The sequence below is a fragment of the Lagopus leucura genome, unplaced genomic scaffold, assembly GCF_019238085.1.
Source record: "Lagopus leucura isolate 7727_CA_CO unplaced genomic scaffold, USGS_WTPT01 Super-Scaffold_100004, whole genome shotgun sequence".
NCBI classification, from domain to species: Eukaryota; Metazoa; Chordata; class Aves; order Galliformes; family Phasianidae; genus Lagopus; species Lagopus leucura.
The window spans coordinates 25197477-25225341 of NW_024962264.1; the positions used below are offsets into that span (position 1 = coordinate 25197477).

At 41.9% G+C, this 27865-nt stretch overlaps 1 protein-coding gene across 1 annotated transcript; it reads left to right on the forward strand.

Moving 5' to 3' along the window:
- Window positions 1–10225: 10225 nt before the first annotated feature.
- Window positions 10226–24689, forward strand: BMP3 (bone morphogenetic protein 3). The gene is made up of 3 exons (XM_042871404.1): window positions 10226–10511; window positions 19368–20278; window positions 24408–24689. Exons 1-3 carry the CDS (start codon window positions 10226–10228, stop codon window positions 24597–24599), a joined length of 1389 nt encoding a protein of 462 aa, XP_042727338.1. The 3' UTR covers window positions 24600–24689.
- The last annotated feature ends 3176 nt before the right edge of the window (window positions 24690–27865 follow it).

The window sequence follows — 27865 nt, forward strand, 5'->3', positions numbered from 1 at the left end:
CAGAACCGGAAACTGCAGCAATTACTGGCAGAATAGAATGCAGAATAAGATTTTATTCTATTAAGTGGATTGTCAGAAGAATTTACAATTGAATTTTAAAAAAAAGGAAAATACTTGTGCCTCAGTAGTGCTATTTACTGAATGAATGTGTGACTGTCATGTGCTGTTGATAGCACAACGTTGTCTTCAACTGCCTACACGTATAAAGGTGTCTAATACTGCTATTGCTGAGGTAAGTTGGTCTGTACCATTTATTTACATAGTCATTGAATTCAAACAAATAAAATGCCCTCTGTGTACTTTGTCTTTTCTGTTAAGAGCTGAATGGGTAATAACACTACAGACAGCTTTCTTCCCTAAGAAATCCACTGTATTCCTTTGGTGCTATCTGCACTGCTTTACATTTCACAGCTGAATTCTTTGGATTATAGATTGAATGTGACAAACACACCCAGGCTTTGGTTACTCTCAAAACCAACATAAACTAAGCTGGGCAATAATTTGTTTGGGTTTGTACAGAACAGATCTAAGATGATGTTTTCTTTGATGTGCTTCCCATGAAAGATGGTTGCATATGAATAGTAACAGTACAAAATATCAAATTATATGCATTTCAAAATAAGTGTGTTGGTTTGTTAGAAATTCAAAAATGCATACCTAAAAGTTTGGTTGCATTGAAAAAGGGCCACCAATCTAACTTCCTGCAGCTGCAGAACATCTGCAACAAATCAGCAGCTCCTTATTGTCTACGTGAAGGACTCTTGCATGCCAGCAGTCACTTCAAGAAGTGTCTGTGTGTATGCTACGTCCCCTCACCATGGGTTGCAGAGTACGAGCCTGAGTCCTCTTGGAGGTCCTTTTGGTTTTGGCTTTTCTGTAACACTTGCAAGTACAGAACAATCTTTTGAGAAGCATGGGTCAAACTGATTGGAGAAGGATTTCTCTGCCTCTTTGGTTTCAGCTTGGCTAGACTTAGTAGCCAGGCTAGACTCAGCTGCCTGGTCTTTGCAGTCAGGCCTTCTCTTTGACCAGGTGATGGTCCAGTTGTTTTTTCTCGCTGCGTTTAGCTAGAAACAAGTCTAGGGCCTCATGTGGTCATCAAGCCTGCTCTAAGATTGTGATACAAGTATGGGTGCTTTTCTTCTATTCCTGTTCTGGTTGCTGTTCTAGTAGCAACTTACCAGAAGTATGGGCAGCCATGAGGTGTCCCAAGGAACTCCTTTATTCCCAGAGCACTTGAGTATGAGCCTGTATTTTCATGACCCAGGTGGTAGAGCATTAATGGAGCCATTTGTTTGCTGGAGAGTGGCACAAAGCTAAGCAGCAGAAAGAGCTTGCAGAAAGCAAAAGAAATACCTACAGAGAAAATAGAACAGGCATGGAGGTGAAAGAAGAGGAAACAAAGGCGGAAAAGGGCTAGATGCAAGTCCCTGCACCTTATTATTCAAGTGTCTGGATGATTTTGGTGATCTGTCCTGGACTAAGTGCTGTGACTTTCTGAGAAGAACAAGAGAGGGAGCTCAGAAAAGAGAAAAAGATGGAAGCAAACCTGCTGGGTGTACCATGGGGTTTATCTACCAGCCTCATCACAAGTGTGTTCCCATTGCAAAGGCAGCAAGAGCCTCTGTTTGAGCAGTTGGCACGTTAAAGATCCATTTTCTGTGAGCGGGGGGAGCGTTCCAACAATTACAGAGTGAAAGTTGGTACTTCAAAGCTGCAATAATGTGGGAGAGACTCAGAAGCCCTGTTTGCTTTCCCATAAAACTTTCAACACTATGAAGTTCTGCCATTTTCAAAAGAGAATAAAACCTTTTACCATCGCACTTTTATGCAGAGAGCTCTATCCCATAGCACCCATTCTGAAAATGTTTGGTTTTGCCTCTTGAATGCTGCAGAGAAAGAAATGCTCAGATTAAAGCTAGTGGAATGCAAAATTGGTGAAATGGGCGTGAGTTATATTTTTCATTCTTCTCAACAAATGAATTGTTGGCAGTTTTTTCTCAGTCTGACTAGATTGTGACATAATGTTAAAACACCTATGTTGGAGAGTTGGAGAGCATCATCTCAGAGTCGTAGCAATATTATAAGGAAAATAAGAGAAAAAATAAGTGAAGCAAAGCCTAGTACAAATACATTTTCAACTTCAGAAGTTCAGCTTCGTTTTTGAGCACCTTGGTGATCAATAGTCTTGATCCTAACATACGTAAGTGTAAGTGACTGCTATGCCTACATCTACAATTCTATGATTCTAATTGTAGGAAAATGGAAGGAAATTTAGGCCAACAGGACTTTGTATATTTTCAGGTCAGAGAAAACACCAATGCACTGTACATCTTTAAGGACAGGTAACTGAAAAGCTGTCAAGATATATTAATCTTTTACAGCTGGTGCTTTGGAATTGTGATTCAGTGCAACTTCTGACCGAAGAGAGAAACCTTATTTGATGCAAAAGGTGGACTGCAGTTTCTGATGTGGAATCAGCATTGATGAGGTTCCTTACCAGCCACCCTTGCTAGTGAGCTTATCTCCTGGTGTCGTGTCTTTTCTAACATTCAAAATCAAGGACTCTGGGCTGTTATTACAAATGAAAGATCATTAGTTATGTCATGGTCCTTTGCCATTCCCAAGTGGCAGGAATGGCCTCTGCTGTAAGAAGAAATCTGTCCCCAAACACTGATAATTTGGCTTGCATTTTTGTATCACTGTTGTTGTTTTTTTCAATGAACTGCGTAAATGAGTTACAGATACCAGTTATGATTGGTCTGTGTAAGTTTTAGATTCTTTCATATAGCTAAAATCATAGTTTTGTTCTTTTTTATGTGAAGTATGGGCCTTTGGTCTTTCCTGCTGGCTCAGAGAATGTAGTGTTGTTATTTTGGGTAATAGAGTGAAGCCAACAAGTAGTATGAGATCAGTGGTGAACAGTTCCATCCTGAGCCACAAGCAGGATCACAAGAAGAGCTCTGATTAAGCACAAAATACCATGCTTTGAGGAAAAAGAAAATTAAAAAAAAAGAAAAAGAAAAAAAAAGTCATTTTAAACGAAATTCTTTGTTCTTTAAGTATCACAACTTTGACACGGTTAGATTTTTTTTCTGTTTGTTTTAGATGAAACATTGTTTTAAATGAAAGCCTTTGCATTCCCAGACCAAAAGCAGTTTCATGAAAGTCCAGCTGGACAAAGAACCCACGCAGCAAAGGGAACTGAGCCCCACGTTTGAAGTTTACAGCTCACAGTAAAGTGTCTGCTCAGAAAATGCAGCAGCTCTGCCTGAACTCTCCGATTCATGGTTCCAGCTGCAGCCGTGCCAATGCAGGTGTCTCTTCACAGCTGGAAGAAGGAAGCAGAGGGTGCAGTACCACCTCAATAGTTGACCCCTATCTCATGTGAACAGCAACAAAACCTCCAAGGAGCATACCATTTGGTCATCAGATATTCTCCTTTTGGCCACAAGAGAAAGATGTTGTAGGGGAAAATCCTCCATGAACTCCAACTCTTCATGTACAGGAAAGAAATCAGATTAAAAATGAATAAAACCTTTGGGCTATTCTCTGCAAGGCAGGCAGGGACAAGCAACACAGGCCAAGCCACTGTTCCCGCTGCAAAGAAAACAAAAACACAGGTGCTGAACATACTGAAGCCATGCAGATTAGCCCTGTGTGCAGTACATGCTCTTTACAAGAAGAAAAAACATCATTCTTGTTATTTGGCTATTGTTCGCTGGAGGCATGTTTTATTTCAGCTCGGCTCCAAGCAGAGTTATTACCGATCCCACAGCAGAAGTTCTCTGTGATGAGAGAAACATGTGATCTCTGGGCCCTAGAGAAGAAATTATGCTGGGAAGGCACCTCCAACGGGAGGGCTGCTGCTGGCCACCTGAGCAAACACCCCACCTGGTGAGCACAACAGAGCAGCATACGACTGTGCACGGGAGCAGCCTGGCTCGAGGTTCTTTCCAGTGATCCTGCCTAGAGAAAGATGAGATTCTGTATATATCTCCAGACCAGGAGATTTAATGAGAGGGAGCATAACTTTCTCCCCAATAAAAGGAAGAGAGACAGCTCATCCTTTTGCAGTACAACTCCAAGCAGCGCTCACTGATGTGCTGTTCAGTGTTCTCCTGTGCTGATTATGAGCTTTATGGCGTTATACATGGGAACGTGTGTAGGGAGGGGATAATAGGGGGCATTGGCTTTCATGTGCTGCACAGATTCTGCTCATATCACTTTGTTATGCAAATCTGTAATTATTTCATTTCCCCCAGAAAGAGTCTTTGTGGTTTCCTCTTCCGCGGGATTTCCGAATGCTTCATGGAGGAACAAATCACTGCACTGGGAACTCCCAGGTATGTGAGCTACATGGCCAGCTCTGTAGAAGTGGAAGCCTGGAAGGTTTTGGTGGAGGTTTTAAATAGCAATTTTGGAAGGGCTGCTGAAAGGGAGGTGGTGAGGCTGGCCTTGACAGTGGCACAAAAGTTGCTCGTCGTTTTAATAAAGTTAATTAAGATTGAGGCCTGCAAGGTGCCTGAGGCTAAGGAATAAAGAGGCCAGGTTTCTTACAATGAAGTTGCCTTTTCTTCTGAGTGGGGAGCAAGGAAGGAAAAACAGGCACTAGATTGTAGTAGTTCAAATGCCCATCTCAGCCCCACAGATGGAAGTCCAGAGTGGTTCTGAGTAGATGGAGTCACTCCATCATCACACTGGTGTGTGTGCAGAACTTGTCCCATGTGGCTTGTCTGCTCGTTTTGTAGCTTTTCATGCCTCTGCAGCTGTTTTGTGTAGAGATCAGCCCTCCAGACTAAGACCTGGTTTGTACGTTTGTAGCAAAATGATTTGTGCTCTGTGCAGAAAGGCAGATGAGTTTATTTGGATATCCCAGAAGGAGTGATTTAGGAAACTGGACAGTGTTTTGAGATTTGGAGCCTGTCAGTATATCATACTGAAATGTTTGCCGTGTTTTTATAAACACTGGAAGGCAGGTACGCTTTCATTCCACTCTCTTGCTTTGATGATTATTCCATTGAGCTGCTACATTTGGCAAACCAAGACAGAAAAAGGAGGGAGGGAGAAAAATAAGAAATTAGCACCACATTTAGTTATCTCCATTAACAATGCAAAATACATAGTGTTTCTGCACAAAGCTCAGACTATATCTCATTCACACTAATCATTTCTACTGCTTTTGCATCAACATTGAAGCCCAACCCTTAATCCTTCCAGATGACCTCTTTTGACTTTACCAATAGGAAATGTGGAGAGCTAATCAGGGTGCCCATTGGCTGGATGGACTGAGATTCAGGGACAAATGTAGGTGTTTCATTCCTCTGAGTTTCCATCTGGGCATAACTGGGATCAGTCCTGCTGGCATCTGAAAAACTGAGAGCAGAGTGAGGACTTCTGTGGTACTCCAGCTATCATTGGCCTCCAGCTATGTGTCCCATCACATCAACCCTCTGAATCCAATCAGTCAAACAGTTTTTTTTACCTCCCTAGCTGGGACTGTCCTAATTTGAATACATTAATGTAGTAAGAGACAGGCAAAACACTGGCTAAAGTCAAGATAAAGTTCATCCCCTGATCAAGTCCAAAGAACTCAGGTAGGTCAGGCAAGATGCACCAGAGGAACCTTTTTACTGCTGTGCCCAGCAGTCTCCTGGCTTTCTTATACAAGAGCACAGCTCAGCTATTGGAGAGTTTCTAGTATGTGGTGATCTGCTCAGAGGTCGTGGTTGGTGAAACTGAGTCTAGGCTTTCCCGTTTTTCTGGGAAGAGATTCAGATCTGACCTTTTCTTTTGGCCTTTTTTCTGATGAAAATGTCACAGCAGCACCATGGCCTTCCTACTACTCTCTTCTTTCTGAAACAAAGCTAGCTGTCTGTTTCAAGGAGATCTCCATTTGCTTTTTGGATGATAAACATTTAATGAGGTTTTTTTTTTTTTTTTTAGCCATGAGCTAAACTGGAAGCAGAAGAAATCACTCTCAATTAAAAATTAGTTTTGTTTTTTGTTTGTTTGTTTGTTTGTTGTCAGAGAGGGAGATACATACACTGCATCGGTAAATGCTGACTTCATTGCATTATTAAATACATTGGTTCTATGAAACTTGGCCAATCAGTGCAACCAGGCTAGAACATCCATCTGCTTCACTTGGAGCAAATCTCAGGCCACAAAGTATAGTATGAAAAAGTGCAGAACTACATTTCCATTCTGGAAGCAGTGCCAGTGTCAAAATATCTACTGAAAACCAAACCACAGGTTCTTTCCATAGCCCTCACTGCTGTTTGTAAAATGTTATTTAAGAAACTGAACTGAAAAGATGCCCATGGAGAGTTTCAGATGGAGGTAGCCAGAATCCAAACTAACAAACCACAATTTATTTAAACAAAAATATTCATTTTAAAGGAAACCATTTTCTCACGTTGCCTACATCTCAATATTTTAATACATCCATATCTTAGCAATAAACATTGATGGAAAGAAAACAAACCATGGCTGACAGGACAGCAGTGTTGCTTCTGCCAACTCATCAAAGGTCAGTAAGTGTGCAAACCAGCAGTGATGAATATTCGTCAATTAATGAAAGATTTTCTCCCCTCAATCAGCAAATTCAAATGCTGTCTTCAGATGTAGAAACTGCTATTTGTGTGCCAAGATCTATATTTTTCAAAAGTGGGCACTAATCTGGAGATCCTCTATTCTGAAGATTTACATGGCTGCACTTGAATATGAAGGGTCGTTTTGGGGGTTTATAGTCTAGCTCAGGAATATTGCTCCAACCTTTAAAATTGAACATCACAGCGGAACAACTCCAAGAGTGTCTTTGGGTTGGCATGGACACAAACTGGCTGGCCAACATCTACTGTTGGGTGAGCTGGGGTAGCTCTTCTTATTTTATTCCTCTCCCTACCTTGACTAGAGGGGGAGGGCACAGACATCCAGCTAGACTGAACACCTGTAGTCAGATGTCTTAATCTCCAAGGTATGCACCATTCTTAACTTGGAGTGCTTACATGTCTAGTGCATCATGCTATGAGAAACAGGAACATTGTCTTGTTAAGACCAGGACAGTTCCCAGTTCTGCAGCAGTCAGACCAACAGCATGACCAGAGCAGTAGGACTTAGCTGATCTCTTGCTGCTCAGTCACAGCAGGAAACTCAGAGGCAAGAAAGGTCATGAAGATTAAATCATCCTCAAAAGACAGAGCTCTATCTATTCAGGATAATCCCTGGTTTTGAATGTTACATTTCCAAAGTACTGGATGATAAGACTGATATTTATTATTAGTGGAATTATAGGGTCATTTTAGCATACATGAGGCAGCATGGTGGATTTACAAGCTTGGAATCTGCTTGTACTGACCTTAGATGCTAACACTGACCCAGGGCTACCTTGCACTAAGTTGGGAGTGGTGCATAACTGAGAGATGCAAAGTCAAGTATAACAGTATCCCCACCCAGAGAAGTACAGAGGTAAAAAGCCATTGAGCTATCACTCATCAACGGAGAATTTCAAGAAAGATTAAGTTGGAAGTTGTGTCTCAGTCTTCATGCACTTGGTCTATTTTAACTGCTGCTGAGTCCTTTTCCCCCTCTTTCCTGCTGAGATTGGTGTGCCAGCAGTGTCACACCCATGGCTGGTGGTGCTGGTTGCAGTTCTATCACCTGAGCCCTTAGAGCTGTGCTAGGTGAGAACGGGCAGCCTGTACATTGGTCATAGCACATCCTCTTCCTCTTACATCACTGACCCAATCCCCTTGTGAATTACTTCTTTCCACCCTCCTCCCATCCCGTAAGTACTACATGCAAACACATAATTAAAGGGTTGTAAAAGAATCTGGAATACAACAGTCATCTCAGTAGCCCCTTGAATTTGGTCTTTAAGGTGATTTTACCTAAGCTAAAAAGCACAGCATGCCTCCTGGTTGGAAACAGCGCATTTGTCTGAGGAAGGAGTGGTTTCCATGGCACTTGGTGATGTTGGCAGTGAAAATGAAAATGAAAAAAAGTGATTCACAGCACTTGCACGCTGAAATGAAATAGTGGAGAGGTGCATAGCAGTGTTATCTCATAGGTCAAGTCTGAGGGTTTGCCAGACATTATTTACTAATGAGGAGTAACTGCTTACATGTACTGGTTCAGTTTGGTTTGTGCAGACACAGCGCTCTGGTATTTAAAATCACATGTCCAGTTTGAGCTGAGGACACTGTTTTTAACTTTGGGAGCTTCAAAACCGTACGTCCCACTGCTGTGGGACAATCCATGAAGCAGGCAGTGCTTGGAACTCAACGTGTGCATTGTGAGCTCAGCCATGAGGTGCTTGAGCTTCCATGCTGCACCTCAGAAAGTTATCATCAAATCCTCCTTTGTTTGAGTAGAACATGAGTTGGCTGTCTCTTGTCTTGGAGTATTTCTGAAGAAAATCTTTCTTGATTTCCAGTGGTCCAGTCCCAAGGTCACTGTTCAGAAAATGTGTTGGTTGTGCAACTTATCACAGTCTTATGGCCAATTATTTGGTACTGCAGGCTTCATTTGGATTTGTATGATGGTATTTTTTTTCCAATCACATCTCTCACCCGTGGCTGAAGTAGAAATATCACTTCCAGTTATTTCAATTGCCCAAAGATTTTCCTTGAGGCTCACAGTTTGGACATGGATACTAACCAAAGATTGCCATTTGTGCTGAATTTATTAGCTGTCAGTTGAAGCTATTTTGTTTTCTTCCTGCAGAGAACTGCATTGGTTTTATCATTTGTGTCCAAGGCCCTACCATACCTTGCTGTTTTAGTGAGGTATGCTCAAATGCACAATTTTTATGTAGCGCTGGTCTGAATTTCTTATATAGACAAATGAAAAGTACAGTTAGTCTTCCTATTGACACCATTATTGAAATTGTGTGTGAGAGTACGGATAGGTACAAACATTTTAGATATATATGGCAAATCAGATACTTTAAAACTCTCTGAAAATGAGTGTTTCATTTCTTGACTATAAGCATTCAAATATGGATGCATGCGAACTCATCTGCTCTGCCATTAGCACATGTATCCCAGGAACATCCAGGTTGGATCTGAGGAAAAATTTCATCTCGGAAAAGGTGGTGAGGGATTGGCACAGGCTGTCCAGAGAGGTGGTACAGTCACCATCCTTGCAGGTATTCAGAAACTGTGGAGATGTGGCACTGAGGGACATGGTCAGTGGGCATGCTGGGGATGGGCTGGTGGTTGGACTTGGTGAGGTCTTTTCCTTAATGGTTCTGTGATTCTGGGTGAATATGCACATTCACAAATTATGACAAGGCAGAGTTGCTTCTCTTTCACCTGCTGTGCCTTCCCCCACCAGATGCAGGAGATAAGACAATCTGTGTTGCAGAGCATATTTTAGAAGAATCAACGTTTCACACCTGAGCTATGCGCCGCTAGCACAGGGTGGGAGTTCTCTGTCCTTTTGGTGCTGAAAGGCAGCACGCAAAACCTGATCCTGAAGAAGGGTTCTGGTGCCCGAAAGGGGATCTGAGGGCAGGAGGCGGTCTGCAAACCTGGCCACCACCCCTTCCACCTGCTGAGATATTCGAGGGGAGATGGTTGGATGCACTTTGACTGAAGGTTTCTGTTTCATTCCAAGCATAACCGCCTTCGGAAAGCGCTGGGTGGAGGTGGGAGGGGAACGCCCCCCGCCCTGCTGACTCCCCAGCTGCACTCAGCGCCGTGATTGCATTTCCAGAGCCACCTCCGTCCCTGTACGCTTTTCTCTCTGGGTGGTGGTTTCCCCTTCGCTTTGCCTCCCGCTCGCAGCCGGAGCCCAGAAGCGAGGAGGCGGTGCGATTGGCCGCGGAACGGCCCCACAGGAGCCGCGCTCACGCTGCACACGCACTGCTCACACCCCACCAAAACTCACCCGGGTGCGCCTGCAGCAGTCGGGGCGAGGAGCGAGCAACACCTCCACCTCTCGCCACGGGAAATAAACACCCTCACTGCTGCCAGCACCGGGAAGGACAGGCACTCTGCGAGGCGGTGTTTTTTGTTTTTTTTTTTTACCACCCCCGCTGCTTTATTTTTTTTCCCCTTCATTTTTCTTTCTTTTCTTTTCTTTTTTTCCGTTTTTTTTTTTTTTTTTCTTTTCTTTCTTTCTCTCTCTTTTTTTTTTTTTTTTTTTTTAAACCCCCGAAAAGAGCAGTCCGCGGCTCTGAGCTTCCCCGCACACCGCGTCTCGAGTGCCGGGGTACACGATGGCGGCTCCGGCCCGCTGGGTGCTGTGCTTGTGCCTGGGCTGCCTTTGCCTGACTCCGGGGGACGTGCTGCGGGCGCGCTGGGCCGGGCTGCGACGGAGGGCTGCCTGGGGCGGCCGGGAGAGAGCAGGTGACCACGGGCTGCAGCCGGGGGACAAGGTGTCGGAGCACATGCTGCGCCTTTACGCGCAGTACAGCGCGGGTCCTGCGGAGCCGCCCCGAGAGCCGCCCGCCCCGCACCTCCGGCGCGGCAACACCGTGCGAGGGTTCCGCCCGAGGGCTGCAGGTGAGCGGCGGCTGAGGGAGCGAAGGGATGGAATGGGCGCTGCTGCCCCGTACTCGGGGAACGCGGAGATGAAGAAAGTAACGTGTCCTGCGGCGACGCTTGTGTGCTTGGGGATGCAGTGTGCAGTGTGTTGTAATGACTGCTTTATCTGTATAGCTCTCTCCTGGGTGATATCTGAGTGCCATATGAGGGAAGTGGAGTAATTAGTATGTGCTTTCCGCAGTCTTCTTTTATCTGTGCTGTGCATGTGTTACTTCTGTTGGAATCATGGTTGGTTTGCATGTGATGGAGCAGTAATGTGCCCTGGTAATCCTTTGGATTGCTCATAGTTGCATTGGGGTACTGGTTACAGTGAGTGGTGGTGATTGAATCATAAAATTGTTTGAGTTGGAAGGGACCCTTGAAGACCATCCGATCCAGTCCCTCTGTGAGGAACAGGGTACAGCAGGTGCTCAAAGCCCCTCCAGTCTGACTTTGACTGTATCCAGGGATGGGGCATCCACAACCTTTCTATCAACCTGTGCCAGCACCTCTCCACCTGTATTGTTTAAAAAAAAAAAAAAAAAAAAAAAAAACCCAAACCTTCTTCCTTATATCCAATCTAAATCTCCCCTTTTTGGGAGCAATGGGGAATGGGTGATGTTGATGGATGGTTTGTGCACAGTGAGCGCAGTTTCATTTTTGGCAGTGGCTATTATATCTCAGTCCTGATTATAGACTGCTTTACAGGTATATATGTGTGACATACATACATATGTATATATATGTGTGACAACATGAAGTTCCTTCTCTTAAAAGGTTATTTATAAGGAGCAGGTTATGTATTTAGCATGGCAGTATATGAGAAGAACTGTGCCCTGCAGAAAGGGAAGGCAGCACTGCTTCAGCTGAACTCCCTTGCTCCACTCTGCTGTGTGTCTGACCTCTGTCAGGGCTGCAAGGAAATGCCACAACTTCAATCTGACCCTGACTATACTGAGTTTCCCATATCCACTGTATCCTGAAAACTTGCTTTTTTGTTTGTTTGTTTTTGAGCACTATTCTGCTGTACAGAACAGCCCAATGTGGCAGTTTCCTTTTTTTCCATGATGGTGGTGAGTTAACTCAGAAGCTTTTACAGACAGGCACCCACCAGTAACAATCAGCTTTGTCCAGGAGTTTCACTGTTCTGCATTGATTCTTTTCTCTCTCAGAAAACCAGCTGAGAGCTGAGTACCAGGCCTCACTAAGGTTTGTTTCGGAGTCATTACTGCTGATTCTTCAAAGGCAGCAATGTCTATTATAGGATAGCTCTGCACAGAGATCAAATACCACAAATAATTGAATGGCTTTGGCATGTTAGGATTCTGTGCTGCAAACACTCTCCATTGTGTGTTACTGCAAGTACTTCTGTGCACAAGAGAGGTTTGAGAGGTGAGAGGCTTACATAGCTTGGTTGGATGGAGAGCTGGGACACCCTATTTGTTGCTCCTACAGAATCTGTGTGTGGAAGGAGCTTTCTGGTCTTTCTGAAGTGAGCAGTTCTTTGCAGTACAGATCCAGTAGACATTCCTGTGCTCTGAAATAAGCATTGCGTTCACTGAAAAAGGGTAAGATATAATAAATAAATAAATAAAGGAGCAGGGAAGGTATAATCCAAAGAAGAAAATAACACTCTGTTTAATCATATCTGATTAAAGATATTTGTTGTTCTAAACCTGGAAGGTCTTTGGTTGAAATCCCATCTCTGTGGTCTTTCTGATTGTATTTATACTCTTACTTGACTTTGGGTGGCAGCAGACCTATAAATGTACTGTTCGCTAATCCCTTTCCTTCTCCTTCGATACTTTCACAGTTCAAGTGCCAAAGCAATAAATTGTAAGTGGTTATAAGGTTTTTGACGCTTCTATAAGTATTTGTGTAAAATATTTTACCAATTGGCTGTTGTCTTTCTCTCCCCATAGGCAACAGCAGCACATTTGCATGGTTGTTGATGGCATACAGGTGCATTTCCATTTAAAAATAAAAATAAATCAGTAACAACAAAACCCATACTGAGATTAAAGGTTCTGTGGGGGTAGCAGGCACAAAATGAAGCAGTTTTCCTTGTGTCCAGCTGCCTAGCCAGTCCTGCCATGCCAATAGCTCGTACACAATATTTTCTTTCTCATGTGGTTTGTTTCCAGCTCCTATGCATTGACTTGGTGAGCAAGGTGGTGATGGGTTGATGGTTAGATGAGATGATCTTAGAAGTCTTTCCAACCTTTATGATTGTATGACTGCTAGTTTCCTCAGCTGCAAATATCTGTTTTCTGTTGGCTTTCTCATATCCTTAATGGGGCTGAATCAGTGAAGGTAATCAGTTGTAATGTGTTGGAGGAATAAGAGCAACACATCTTCTCTGTTGCTAACCCCCTCTGAAGACAGCTTTTTGTCTGCAATGGGTAATACTCCCTTAGTAATCCACCAGTTTCTCCTGCATCTACAGCAAGAGACTGATGGAAATCTTTAACGGCTTCATTTGTAGATTAACCATATGTTTTCAGGAGATAAACTTCTTTTTCTGAAACAAATACAAATCTCAAATACAGCTATGAAACCATTCTGTCCCATGCTCTTTCTGTAAAGGACTTCTGGCTGTTTGGCTGCATGAGCAAAGCCTCTGCCATATGTGCCAGTTCACCTACCACAATTTTCAGAGCCCATAAGATGGTTCTGGTTGAACCATTTCCCTGTTTCTAGTCTAAAAAAGTAGTGTTGCCTATGGCTGCCCAAGGAGGTGGTAGAGTCACTGTCCCTGGAGGTTTTCAAGAAACCTGGAGATGGGGCACTGAGGGATGTAGCTTAGTGGGCATGGAGGTAATGATTGGACTAGATGATCTTGCAGGTCTTTTCCAACCTTAATGATTCTGATTCTAGGACACCTGCAGTCTTGTAGTGAACAGCCAAAGAGCAAATGGAAGATATGGTTAATGATAAGAAGCATCTTGGCTGTCAAATGCAAGATTTCCTTTCTGTGGCTCAATCTTCTGAGGGAACAAGACAGGAGTTTTGACCCTACGTGGGCACCTCTGGCGTTAGCATCCTATGCTGCCCCACAATCTGTTGTGCACCAGATTTCACTGGATTACTAGTTTTTTGGTTTTTGGGGCTAGGGTTTTTGGCCTTTGACTTTGATGACTGTTCACGTGATCTTGTATTCAGGCAAATTTGTTTGTCATTATTCCTGCTAAGTTGTCTCAGAACATCATTGGTCATTTTGAGTCACTTGAAAAAATAACCTTTGATGCCTGTGATGTAGTTGAACTCTACGATCATGCCTCTGCATCAACTTCTGCACACAAATAATCTTTTATCCTGCCAGATAGCAAAACCCCTGAATGACCAGACCTCAGCTTGATAGAAAGCTGCTGACCTCCAGTAGCTAAGGCTCTGGACATGGGGAAAAGGCACGGCATGAGATAAATAGCAGAGGGTGGAAACATAAAAGGCGAGAGCACAAGGCTTGCAGTTGGCTTTTGGAAGTACTTTTAATCATAGCATCGCTAAAGGAACATGTCTTGCAAATGAGTCATTTAAAAAGCTACGACTTTAATTGGAGGGTCTCTCTAATGATGTTATAGTAAAGCTATACAGACAGAAATTACTTTAAACTCTTTTTTATTGACTGAATTTCAAGCAATTTTAGGCATTACACCTGCCCTTGGGCCAATTCCTGTGGTTTAAGAGCTATGCTCTCCTCCTCCTTAAAATGCTTTTCTTTCCTTTGTTGCGGTACAAAATGCCCACGCACGCACAGGAACCTGAGCAGGATCCTGTACTTTTGTTTGCAGAATACTCAAATCGGTAATGGGGGAAGGTGAAATCAAGTAACAACAAAGGTGGGAGGAAAGTAGAAATCTGGCTTCCAAATCTGTGTTCCTATTCTGAAACTTGTTCCCATTTCCAGCTCTCACTGAACTCTGAAACACTGATCTGTTCTTAACTGTGCGTTGGCACAAGGGCACCACTTTAATATCTCATTTAAATGATGGCTAATGATGACTGTATAACTAAATGGCCCTCATTATTGCATCCTTTTTCACCCATGGGATAGATTTGGCAGTCCATAAAAATGTCAGTGCATCCTCCATAAAGGTAAACGCACCACATGTTGGTGGAGTTGTTCCAGCTTATTGATGCCTAGAAATGCCCCTTGTAACATAAATACGTTCCTGCTGGTGATGTCAGTCTCCACAGATGTACTACTTTTTCTTGAAATGCCTTTTTAATGCTAGGAACAAGCAATACAAACAGCTGTGGGTTATTGCAGAAAGTGAGGAAGCACAGGCTGTGCTGTGAAGGTTGAGTGGGTACAAACTTAAGTTGTAGTGCTGGAGCTGGGCCACTTGCTGGCCTGAGCCATCTGGAAATCTGTTGGCAGCCCTGGTAGCCCAACTGGTGAGTGACAGTACATCCCAAATTTGTGCCTCGGTGACAACCATGTGGGTGACTTGTTTAGACATTTCAGCTTTGGTCCTGGAAAGGCTGTACCTCCACCCTTCCCTTGCCACAGTGAACTCTGTGTTTGAAAAGGCCTCTAAGATCACCAAATACAACCACCAACCCATGCCTGCTAAACCATATCCTTCAGTCTCACATCTCCAAAGTTCTTGAACACCTCCAAGGATAGTGATTCCATCACCTCCCTAGGCAGCCTGTTCCTGAGCCTCCCCTGGCACGATATAATGCCATTGCCTCTCATCCACATGAATACAAGCAATAAAGCATTCTCCCTAGAAGTACCTTCACTGCCCAGCTTACAGCTGCTGTTCCAAAGCTCAACATGGTACATATAAGCAATGCCAAAAGTGCATGAATGTCGTAGCTTACCTAGTGCAGGCCAAGAAAGCTCGGTCCTGCAGAGCCTGATCTTCAGATCTCCTCCTATAGTTGTACCTTTACTGGGAGTGAGAAATGCCATTAAAATCTGGCTTCAGAGTATCTGTTCGTTGTAGGGGAATTGGATTAGATAGCCATTAGTGCTCCCTTCCAACTCAAACAATTCTGTGATTCTGTGTGGAAAGTAGAAGTATATTCCTTGCATGGAATTTTTTTCCTTCAGCATGTTTTTCCTTTGCTGGTTTCCTCTTATATCTTCTCCTTATGGACTTGGTTGCTGAGAAGGCTTTTGTACTATAAAAGAATAAAGCTAGGATGGCAAAACTCCCTTCAAATAAGAACTAGAAGGTATCACTCATGCAGAGGATGCGCGTGACACAGTGCTCTTAAGCTGTAACGGAATCCCAGGTCACACAGTTGGGTTTTCCTGAGCTGGAACCTGGCTAAGCCACAGATGTCTGTGCTGGATGCCAGTCGTCTATTTGAAGGTGCTTTTGTGAATGAATGAGGTCTCTTAGGGGTGGTTGAAGTCTCTTAGGTGTTCGGCGAGAAAATAGCTCCACCTACTGCAAGTATGCTTTAGTGTGGAGTTAAGTACTGAGAGTGGCTTCTTGGGTTTTACTTTTAATCAAAAGTATATATTCCTCCTGTGTCTGCTTCACGGCAGCTAGAGTTTCCTTACAAACAAAAGCAGCTTATTTTGGGTTCTACCACAATAGGCCACTTTAGGAACAGCAACATTGGTTAAATTGAATTCTTATTAAAGAATTAAAATAAAAAGTTGTTATTAGACATAAAGCAGTGATTCAAATAATAACTTCTTTAACAAGCATGCATGAGACATCATAAATTCTGGCTCCTAAGGCCGATGTACCCAGTGCTCTGCCAAATTACATGTTAACCTTATTATATTAGTGATTACAAACCAAGCAGAGATCAGGTGAAGCGTGTGCTTTTTGCATAGGTAGTAAGTAGCCAGTTTCAGCCTTCAGGAATTAAAAATAGGTTCAAAATCAAGGAAGATCCCATATATAACTACTAGCTAGAAGCTGAATGAGTTTAGTACATTAGTTTTCAGATATTGAGAACATACCTACCAGGACCTTATGTGTTTTACCATCAAGTTGGGCTGAATACAGCAGTGTTAACAGCAATATCTTATTTATAAATGATTTTGCTTTTTCTTTTCCCATTTCACCAAGACAAGTCTATGTTTAAATAATTTTTTTTTGTTTGTTTGTTTATTCCCATATTTCCTGAACTATGCATGTGATACACAGGCGAGGAGGTCTCTGTCTTTCTAGGCTGATTCGTCCTTTTTAAATATATTGTTTAGAATATTAGAAATATTCTTAGAAAAAAAGAGGTCATTTGGGTGGTTGAGATGAGAAGGCAGAGAGAGAATCTTGTCTTTTGTTTGACTTGGTCTGAATGGCAATTTTAGCATTAGCATCCAGAAGCACAGAATGTCACCCAGAATGTCATTCAAAACATAAAGCTATGTATCTATCTATCTATATATTTACAGCTCTGGATAGCATCTGAATATATGGATCTGTGTTCCTCCCACTCTGAAGGACAGATGTAGCTGCTGTTCAACCAGGATGTTTTAAAACAAAAATTATGTCTCACCTCTGAGACTTTCTCTCACAACCTACAGGGGATTAACAGTTAGCCAAATGTTCCTACAGATCAGCCTGGGTTAGGAGTGCATCATTGGGTTTGTGCAAGATACCTGTGGCTAAGATGACTTCTCTAGTTTCACAGCTATGGAAACCTCGTGTTCCACCACATCCCTCCTACTGATATAGCAGCATCCTGGTCATGAAGAAATATTGTCCGTCCTTGACTTATTTCTGCCTGCACAGAGGCGAATAGGTGCATTTTGCCAGCATCTGTCCCCGTTCTTGCCGCCCTAAAAGGTTATTTGGGTTTGGCTTTCTTTTGGATATTGGATATTGGATATAGAGAGTTGCTCTAGTGCTATCTGCCTATCTCCAGCTGCATTAGTAAATACTTCCTAACTGGCTGTCTCGAAACGTGATGAAATGCTTTAGGTAGAATGAGTGAATTTATCCTGTGTAATTGAAGCAGTCCTGGTCCTGACTACTCTAGAGGGAAACTTCCTTTGTGATTAGTATCTGACCTAGCCAAAAGACTGTCAGACAAGCTTGTGTGTTTTTAATTCATTACAAATGGTGAATTGTCTATCCAATGCTGACATCTAAGCTTTAAATATTATTAAACAATTATTCTACCTGATTCTCTTCCCAGTGTCTTTCAAGGCAAGGGATATTCCTTCTTCATGTGCAAGATTGTTGTCAGCTTATTCCATGCCCAACTCTGCCCTTTCTGTTGTGAAGGGCTCTGGGTCATGAATTTGTGTATGCGAAGATGACTGGGCACTTGAGGAGCCAATAAGTTGATCTCAGTGTAACCGAGAAATTGTTAACTTTGAGAGAAGGCATCCTTTGTAACACAATTTCAGCTTGTCTTTTGGTTTAGCTTTTGAAGTACAAGTATGTGCTGTGCTTTCTTTATTATTTGCCCAGTTTGCATCCTGACAAGTACATATAAATATATTCAACATTTGATATATCTAAGTCCCTGTTTAACAGACTCATGGTATAGAAGCTGTACCCACAGGCCCTAAAGTCTCCATCTTGTAGATGGTGCCCAGATCACGGAGGAGCAGAGCAAAGGGTGTAGAGGAACCAGCAATAAATAAAATTGTTTATTTGCAATAAAAGTTTGGCAATCATAGGTCAAATGGCATATGTGAAAGTATACTTTAAAGCCCATGGCAACATATTCCAAAAGACAAGTGTTTAGAGAGGAGACACTGATTTATTCTGCACAATATGGGAAATACCCAAAGTGAAGCATGCCAAATCATTTACCCTGGCTTCTATTTATAATCCAAAATGCTTTGACTACACATCTGCCTAATACATCAGTCACACCTATCTATTACATATTCATATTATGTAAGTACAAGATTACATAACATATTTGAACTTTCTGTGCTTGCATGGGGGTGTTTGATGGTCTCTGGTGGTCATTTAGGGAGATGTCCCACTCCTCACTTTATCCATATTTGGGCACAAAGATGCCTAATCCTTTCTGATTGGTTACCTTTTTGGACTTGTGCCTCATCTCAAGGATGTCTGGTCTTGCTGTTTCTTATTTATGGCCATCTTGGATGTTTGAAAAGAAACATCCCATCTCAGGAAGGTTGTTTTTCTGAGATAGGCAGGACATCTGGAACTTAAAGTAAGGCGTCAACCTTGAGTAAAATTCCTCAGCCAGACAAAAATGTCAAATAATCAGCTTTTGAGATATCACTAGGACAAGGTTCACTTCCTTATTTTTAACAAGGGGCCTGTGGCTCATCAGTGTGGTGGAGGTGTACAGACAATCGAATGCCTGATGAAGCCAGTGGAAACCTTTCTCCAGCATCAGCTGTATCTGGACTAGGGTGTGGTTCAGTGCTGTTGATATCCCATTTGTCTTGGACAAAGTAAAACAAACCTGTTGGCAGGCCAGAGCAGTCATGATTACTCAAGGTACATTTGGGAGAGGGAAGAATGTATTTAAAATTAAAGAAAGAAAAAAAAGAGAGAGAGAGAAAGCTCAAAACCTGACTATGAAACACAAGTTTCTGGATTATACAGTCTATAGTGCATCTACTATCAAGCTGTGTTCCTATGACTTAGTTTGTTTCCTGAATTCAGAGGAGTGGTAGCAAATGTATATGAGTTTTTTTAGACTGAGATATGCGTTATATATAACCAGATAGTAAATATGTGATTTTAAAATCACCAGTTTACCATGTTTGTCATGATTCTGACTAGTAACCTAAACCTGTTCCCAAAGCACTGCATGAAAGTTTCTCAGAAACTTAATTTATAACCTAGAAAGCAATACATTTGATCTTTTTGGTTTCCATGACATTTTGAATTGCCCGTATTCTTATCTAAATATTTATTCTTCTAGGGAGCCCTGGAAGTCAGGAGCTGTATGTTTTTAACTTGACTTCACTCACCAAGTCAGAAAATATCTTGTCAGCTTCGTTGCATTATTATATCGGTGATCTGCTGGACTCTGACTGGAATTGTTCCCAGTCCAGAGGCTGTTCTCATCGTGGGCACAGGAAACCTGAAATTCAAATACATCTTTCGGTGTGGACCTTTCCACCTGTTGGGAACCAGAGTCGGAGTCTGGGCCATTTCTTAATAAACACCTCCAGTTCTTACAGCGATGTCCTTTCCTGGCAGTGGAAAGATATCACTCAGGTCCTAAACAAAGCAAAACAGAGCAATGAACTTCTGATTGGCGTCAAAATGGATTCAACCAGCCATCCCCTGTGGAAAAGGGCACTATTTCACTATGAGCCCTACATTCTGGTATATGCCAATGACTCTGCCATTTCAGAGCCAGAGAGTGTTGTTTCTAGTTTGCAAGGGCACCACAACCCTTTGGCAAGGGTCTTCCCTAGGCCAGAAAACCACATGAGGAGCAGCCTTGGAAAACGGCGGCGAAAACGCTCCACCAATGTCCTGTTGCCATTGCAGAACAATGAGCTTCCCGGAGCCGAGTACCAGTACAATGAGGACGAGAGGTGGGAAGACAGAAAACCGTACAAAACTTTCCAGCCTCGTCTGGCAGAGAGGGCAAAGAGTAAGAAAAAACAGAGAAAGAACCACCACCAGAAGAGCCAGACTCTCCAGTTTGATGAGCAGACCTTGAAGAAGGCGAGGAGGAAGCAGTGGAACGAGCCCCGGTATTGTGCCCGACGCTATCTCAAAGTGGATTTTGCTGACATTGGCTGGAGTGAGTGGATTATTTCCCCAAAATCCTTTGATGCCTATTACTGCTCAGGGGAATGTCAGTTCCCAATTCCAAAGGTACTGTGTTTGTTGATCTTTTTGTACTGTTACCGTAAGCAATACACTTTTCTTTCCTTCCATCAGTGAAATGCAGCTGGTCACCTGTTATATGCGGGGATATGGTAAATAAGTGGTGTCTTTGTCTTATACTGCACAGAGTAGTGGTTAAAACAGCTAGTAAAAAAATAGGCTTGTAAAGATAATTTAAAAAGTATTACATGATGATATTATTTTTTTGTCCAGAGCCCTAATAACCATAAAGTATTTCCTGGATAGTGCTAATGATGTGTGAACTTGTTATGAACCTGTTTAATAAACATAATATAGGCCAGACTCAGAAAATCACTTATTAGGTGGTAGTAGTCATGCCATGAAGAAGTCTTTGCTGCAAGACCCACAGTAGGGTCAGTTGGTAGAGCACCCACTAGGAAGATGTGCATCTCAGGAGGCATTACTGCCATATTGAGGCTAAAGGACTCAAGAGAGTCACCTTTTGAAAATGACAGGTGAAGAATTGTACCAAAGGATATGGATCCCAAGGAAAGCAAGCTGAAGAAGGGATGAATCTCTTTTGGAAGGAGGTGATGTGCCTGACTCCCTCAGTCAGGCTTTATAGTTTTGGATCAAAGGGAAAAAAAAAATGAAAGGGAATAGCAAGGGATAAAGTCATTACCTTTGCATGAATTACATTATGCCTTTATTGCTGATGGGAAACGTGCACCACACACCAAACAGGTTAAAAATTTTAAAAGCAGTGGGCCCGATTTCTTTCATTCTAGCTTTAAGGGCAGACAAATGATTCAAATACCCACTGTGACCTTCTACTTAAAAGTGGGTTAGCATTTCCTATTGCAGGTTTTGTTATAAAAACTTCATTCCAACCATAAGAATGTTATTCCAGTTAGGAGAAAACAGTACATCACACATGCATGCTTGATCAAAACAAAATCATTTTTGTGCAAATAATAGCCTATACTTGGTGGGTGAGGAATACAGAATTTTAGAGCACTATAGTTACATAGATGATGTGAAGATGAATGCTTGCTGCCATGTACTGCAAAGAGATAGCTTGTTGGGAGAGCAGGGAACTGAGACCTTATGGTGAGCCTAGTACCTTGCAAGCAATGGGAAGATATCTGTCCATACTGAGATTCAGATTGTTCATTCTGTCCACATCAAACAAAATAACCTTGTTTGCAAGGAGAATGAAAAGCTGAGTTCTACATAAAGGTAAAGCAAGTGTCTTCTGGAACCACGTGTTATTCTTGAGCCATATATATCTGAGCCATATAATATCTGGTGCTACACATAAGCCTGTGTTTGCAAAATGATACCTTAACCATCAGGCAATAACAAACTAATCTGTGCCTCTGGGTATATAATGTTCCCTTGCTGAGGGCGAGCTCCTAAAGCTGACAACCTGTTGGGTAATTAGGAACAGATGTGCCTCATCCCCCTCCCTCCTTCACCACCTCCTAGTTTTCTGGCCCTACCTTTCCCCTGATTTCAATTAGCTGTTTTGACTGCTGTTATACTCGTGTGTGTTGGGCTTACAGAGCACTGTAGAGCATGCAGCCAGGCAGACCTTCTCCCAAGTCAGGAATGAAAGCCCATAACTGACATCATTTGCCCCGCTCCTAATATATCTCTAATGAAACTCAACAGGGCAGCAAGTCTCCCAAGGATGCACACAGCTCAGCAGGTGCAGCCCTGGCCACAGCTGGGCTCATTCACAGATTTGGCAGCTTGCAGTCCACTCAGTGCTGTTCCCTCCCACTACTCTTCTTGGCCTCACCTCCTACAAGAAAATCTTTTCTGCTTTTCATTAGCATGTTCTGGACAGAGCATGAAGGCAGTGACCCAGCCACCTCTCCAGGTGTAGGACGTGATGCCTCAGTGCCCAGAGGGGGATTTCAGTTCTCCCAAAAGCACTTGTCTTTGGGTTTTCCTGCAGTTACTGTTATATTCCCTGCTGACAGCAAGAGAGTTGTGCCAGAGCTGGTTATCCTCAGGAGTGCATTCTAAGAGCAGTGTGCATGGCAGATGTGAAGTCAGCACAGGGGATGTTCTGTATGTAAGGTACACCTGTATCAGATAGAGACTTCTTGCTTAGCTCTCTTATCATACTGTGTCTGAATGCATCCAGGCTGATATCTGAGTCTGCCTAGGCAATTCTTGAAATCAGTTCTATATGTAAAAGAACCACGCTTGCTCTGAAGAATGCCTTGGAATACAACGTGTATTTGGGCCAAGCCTGAAAAGACTAGATTGAAAGAGTTTAAAACTCCACCCACAGAGTTGAATTGTTTGATAATCTGCATCAAAACCTCAGCCATTACCAAGGGGCATAGTGCCATGAGCCAGGGAACTATCAGGCTCCTCCTCAGAACCCTATAATTATCCCTGGTAATTTCAGACTTGTCCAGTGGAAAGCCAGAAGGAAAACCAAAATGTGCACTTTTTAGGAAACCAAAACATTTTTGATGGTATAGATTCCTTATCTGAAATGAATGGTTTCTGATGAATCCTTAACGTGGCATTTACTGAAACTTGATTTTAATTTCAGTACCATTAACAATTGGAAATATCTCAAACTCATTTAGATATTTTATTTCTTTGCATTTGATCAGCACACCTAGGGTGTTCATGTGGTTCCCAATGATTTTGTGTAGAATGCTGCTCTGACTAAAGGAGCGAGCCTGGCTGCTTTCACATCTTTTTTCAAAAAGAACTCATACAAAAATTTGAGCTGTGTACTGGCCAAAGACACTTTAAAAATCCTTTTACTGCTAAAGAATATTGGTATTCTTGAATTAAAAGACAACAAATGAATAAAAATGCCTTTTGTGGGATCTACTGGCTAGGTTGAGAGTAATGTCCTTGTAACCACGCTGGGATATCTACAGCCATATTTCTTGCATACAAGGTCATCAGGACTTGAGGCTGAAGCAGGCAGATATCTGACCCTCAATGCTGATCCCAAGGCAAATCATCTCTTATCCCAGCAAAACTGAAAATGTGGCCCAGCTGATCTTGTTGCATGTATTTCTCAGTGACATCTGACTGAGCATATTTTTTAACCAAGGGATTCCTAGGCACGTGTATAAGATGAGCTCTCAAGTGCATCGTTAACATTTCACTCCTACAGAAACAAAACTCCTTGGCTAAAAACTGTCTCAAGTATGTTTCATGCTCACGTGCTGTTACTACAGATACTTGGAATTGAATGTGCTCAGGAGGTAAAATTTAACGTACTCATTTTTCACTTTTCAGAATATATTGACTTCTCATTTTATGAATATATTCAAATTCCGGATTTTTTTTTTGTATGTATAATTTTTCGTTTGTTTTTTTTTTTTAAACAAAGATAGTTAACCCAGTAGTCAGAATCACTTTTCATGTATATTAACCAACAATGTTTTCCAATTTACATGAGTATCAATCCAGGAAGCTTTGTCTTTTGTAGCAAAATGTTACTGTAAGATGAGGTACAACTGACGTGGGCTTTGGGGGCTCAGTTATTCAGCAGTGTTGCTGATGTATATTACAGATTTATGTATATCAGTGATCTGGCTTAGAAGGATGAGCAGAACAACCCAGCCTTGGAAGACAGAAAACTGGAGCAATTAGCATCGTGACATACAATATTTCTGTACTGTCCACTGTATACGTTCTATCCACTTCTGCTTTTCTTGATGCACTCACACTAATTTCCCAGCACAGAAGTTATATTTATTTTGCTCCCCCAATGAATAGTGCTGCTCGCATGTTGATTGCCTCACTCCTAGCTGTTCAAGTTTTATGACAAAATTGCAGCCCACTTGAAACTAAATTCACAGCAGAAAAGATTGCCTTGACCCGTAGATGCACCTTGGTGCAAGGTGTGCTGCCTGGGCATTCTCCTGGGAAAGCATGTCCCCAGTGGGATGCTCCAGCTGAAGGCAGTGGAGCAGCAGTGACATCCAGTGGCAGCAGAACTGCACCGGAATTGCATTCCCACCTATGGTGACAACTGGAGATGGTTGCGCGCACTGGACTCTGCAACCAATCATCCACAGGTCCTTTCTTCAGGAAACAAATTTTATTCTAGAGCGTATGTATTTAACATTTATGCAGTTCTATTTTCTGCTTTATCTTGCTCTTGCAGGCCTTGAAGCCATCCAACCATGCCACCATCCAGAGCATAGTGAGAGCTGTCGGTGTTGTCCCTGGAATTCCTGAGCCGTGCTGCGTTCCTGACAAAATGTCCTCTCTCAGCATCTTATTCTTTGATGAAAATAAGAATGTGGTTCTCAAGGTGTATCCCAACATGACAGTAGAATCCTGTGCATGCAGATAACGTCTCAGAAGACCCTTTAGAAGCACTAAGGTGATCACTCACTGTTCATTGGTGTTCTTTTCATGATTTCTACTTTTTGTTTGCACTGCCAAGGCGTTTCCTTTGCGGGGGGGAGGGGAGGGGAAGAAGTAAATCCAAACAAAGAAAGATGAAAATGGAGTGGATTCTGAATTGCAATTCCAAGGGATGGGAACATGAACTTCATTCATCTTTAAATTTGATCGAGGCACTAAGTCATGGCAATGAGGATTGACTGTTGCTGTTGAAACTGAGATGAAACAGAAATTTACAGAAGACTTCGAAATTTTGAGGACTGTCAGAAGGACACACTAATCTATTTTTGTACATGATTTTGGAAACAGGAACTGTTAAATTTTATCTCCATTTTTCTGGTAACTGATGGGAAGGGAGATTAGAAATCTACTTTTATTCATTTTAAACCTAAGCTTTCCATCATAGTTTACTGAGTAATGCAGCAAGAAAAAAAAAAAAAAAAAAAAAAAAAAAACCCTAAACTAAACAAATCTGACATTCCAACAGCCATAGACAACACAACTCAGATATCTGTTTCCTTGGTATGACATGTCTCTGACTGCATGCATGCATTCATTTTCAATAATATGTTCTTCATAACTCAGCTTACAAGATGTCACTGCCCCTGGGTGAAGAAGGCAAAACGTATCTCTGCTGCATGGGAAATTGTGGTATCTCAGAAAGACTTCTCTTTCATGCCACTGCAGAAACTCAGCAGGTGAAGGGTATGAAAGTGTCGCATTTATTGACGTGTTCATAAGAGATATTCTAGAGCATATCTGCAAATAATCTATGAGTAAGTTATGGTAGTTAATTCCTAACATGAAATTATTTGGTTTGTAACTCTTATCTGTATACCCTAATGACAGTTATTTTACCAGAATTAGCTCTGGTTGGTAAGTTTTGATGTTGCATTAATCAAATAGCAGCTTTTCTTTTTCTCATTGGTTCTGCTCTGGAAATGTGTTGTACCTGTGCTGTCATAGATTCTTAAATTTAAGGTTTCTTACCAGCAAGTTTTGCACAACAAAAATACAAAACATGCTTTTGATGGGGAAAAAATAATGTGAGAAACTAAAAGCAGGAAAAGAAGTGTCTAATGAATCATAGGCAACTCTGCAGAAATTGGTTCCATTTTTGAGTGGATGTCAGAGGAACACTTCAAGCTTCAAGTTTTCAGTAATGTTCTCCATAGGGAGTGAAGCTTCTTAAAGCACTTCTGGCTGGCAAGAACCACGTTTTAGTTTGTGCAAAGAGTAAACATTTATCTTTTGGGTAAACTATCTACATAACTGACTGTAGTGTGCTTAAAGGGAAATTGTTCATAGGGAATGAATTAATTCTCCACGGTCAGGAGAGTTCAGTTCTCTGTTTTGGAGTCAGTGGTTCTTCCGTGTTTTGAAGTTGATCAGCTTTCCCATGTGAATGCCTCCTTGCAGCTTCATAGCTATGTGAAGGTAATTTAAACACTTGATGATTGATTCTTGTGTTTGGTCACTGGTGCTATCGTGTTTACCAATCTGAGTCATGTGCATGGGTGTGAGAGGTGTGGACATGGATCATATAACCCAGGATCCTTTCAGCAATCATTTTTTACTGTGCAAAGTCTCAGTGGAATCTGATGGCAGTTTTACTTCAAAACAGGACAAAACAAAACAAAACAAAACAAAACAAAAAAAAAAAAAAAAAAAAAAAAAAAAAGAAAAAAGTAACAGCAAAGATTAGTCCCAGCTGCAAGCCAGGCTCAGAGCCCTTCCATTATCCTGCTTGAGGAGAATATCCCAGTAATGCAGCCTGAGACCTTCTTGTTGGCTGCAATTAAGCAAGAGTAACTAGCACAGCTATTAGACCCAATTGCTGTATGTTAGTAATCTAAGGCTTTAACAGCATCACCTGAAAAGGAGCACAAAGATGTCCTGCTTGGCTGTCACTGGGATACTCCCACTCTTTGTCAATAATTGTGGAATGCAGAACAGGTGCAACCTCGAAGTAAAATCTGATCTGCCTCTTCCAGCTCTAGGCTGAGCGTTAACTCTGTGTGTGAGACGATTTATGTACAGGACTTGTTTTTGTATCTGTGTTTTTTACATGCAGCTTTCTAAATAAAGCCATTATTAGAATCTGTAAGATGTTAATCACATGAACAATGATTTCTGTATATAACGTTGTATGAGTAAGGACTTTAAAAAAAAAATCCAACCAATGTTATTAATCACCATTCTAGTCTTAAATCAGCATGAGGGGCTTTTGCCACATATTCTGTTTTTTTAAATACTGTAAATTGATGAATGGCTCTGCTTCCCATCTAATTATATAGCATCTAATGCCTGTGCATTATTTTTATGGCTTTACTTTTATGCAGAGGCAGAGCACATTTTGTGAGGTGCCACATACCCACGAGGTCATGAATCGCTCTCCTCTGGTGCAGGACTGGTCCAAAAGCTTTGGATGTTCATCTCGGAGGAGATGCGTGGAAGTTTGCAAAAGTTTGGACTTTTTGTTGAGAGACCTATTCATCCTTGTAAAAACAGCCTTTGTAAATGGTTTCTTTTTAAAAGCAAATGTTTGTACAGACAATGTCAATTAAAGAAAAATAGCAAAAAAAAAAAAAAAAATTATTTTGTATATGGAAAAAAACTTTTACAGATACTTTTAATTTATTTTATATCTATGGCCATCTTGTTCTTTTCCAATTTTCCTCTTAATGCTCTCTAAACAATATTGTTGTCACTGTTGTTGCAAAGACAAAAAGGCATAGACCATGGTCAGGTTCACAAGGACAGATCACAGCAGCACTGTGAAAGACACGTTTCACTACTGATGTATAAGCTTGCCTAGTTTGTATTTGTTTCCTTTCAGTAACAGGAAACTTTCACTATGAAACTCCTCATAAAATATAAAATAAAATCACCTTTTACATGGTAACTCATTTGTTCTCTTGTATTCAGGTCTTTCCAAGAATTTTGAAGTTTTCATTTCTGTGTTCAGATGTGCATCCATCTCAGGTGCTCATTTGGAAGCTGTCCAAACAGAGATTGTGTTTATAGTGCAAAGTACACAGTGGCTGGGGAGTAAGTACTGTGGACTTAGTTAAAGGTTAGCTAGTACAACAGCAATAAGCCACAAAGGTCACTGGGTCTGATGGATCTGATCCAAGGCCCAGAGATGTTTGTGCGTTTCTGTACATTGTCTTTACCAAGTATTTGTGGTCTCTTCTAGCTTAAAAAAGTAGT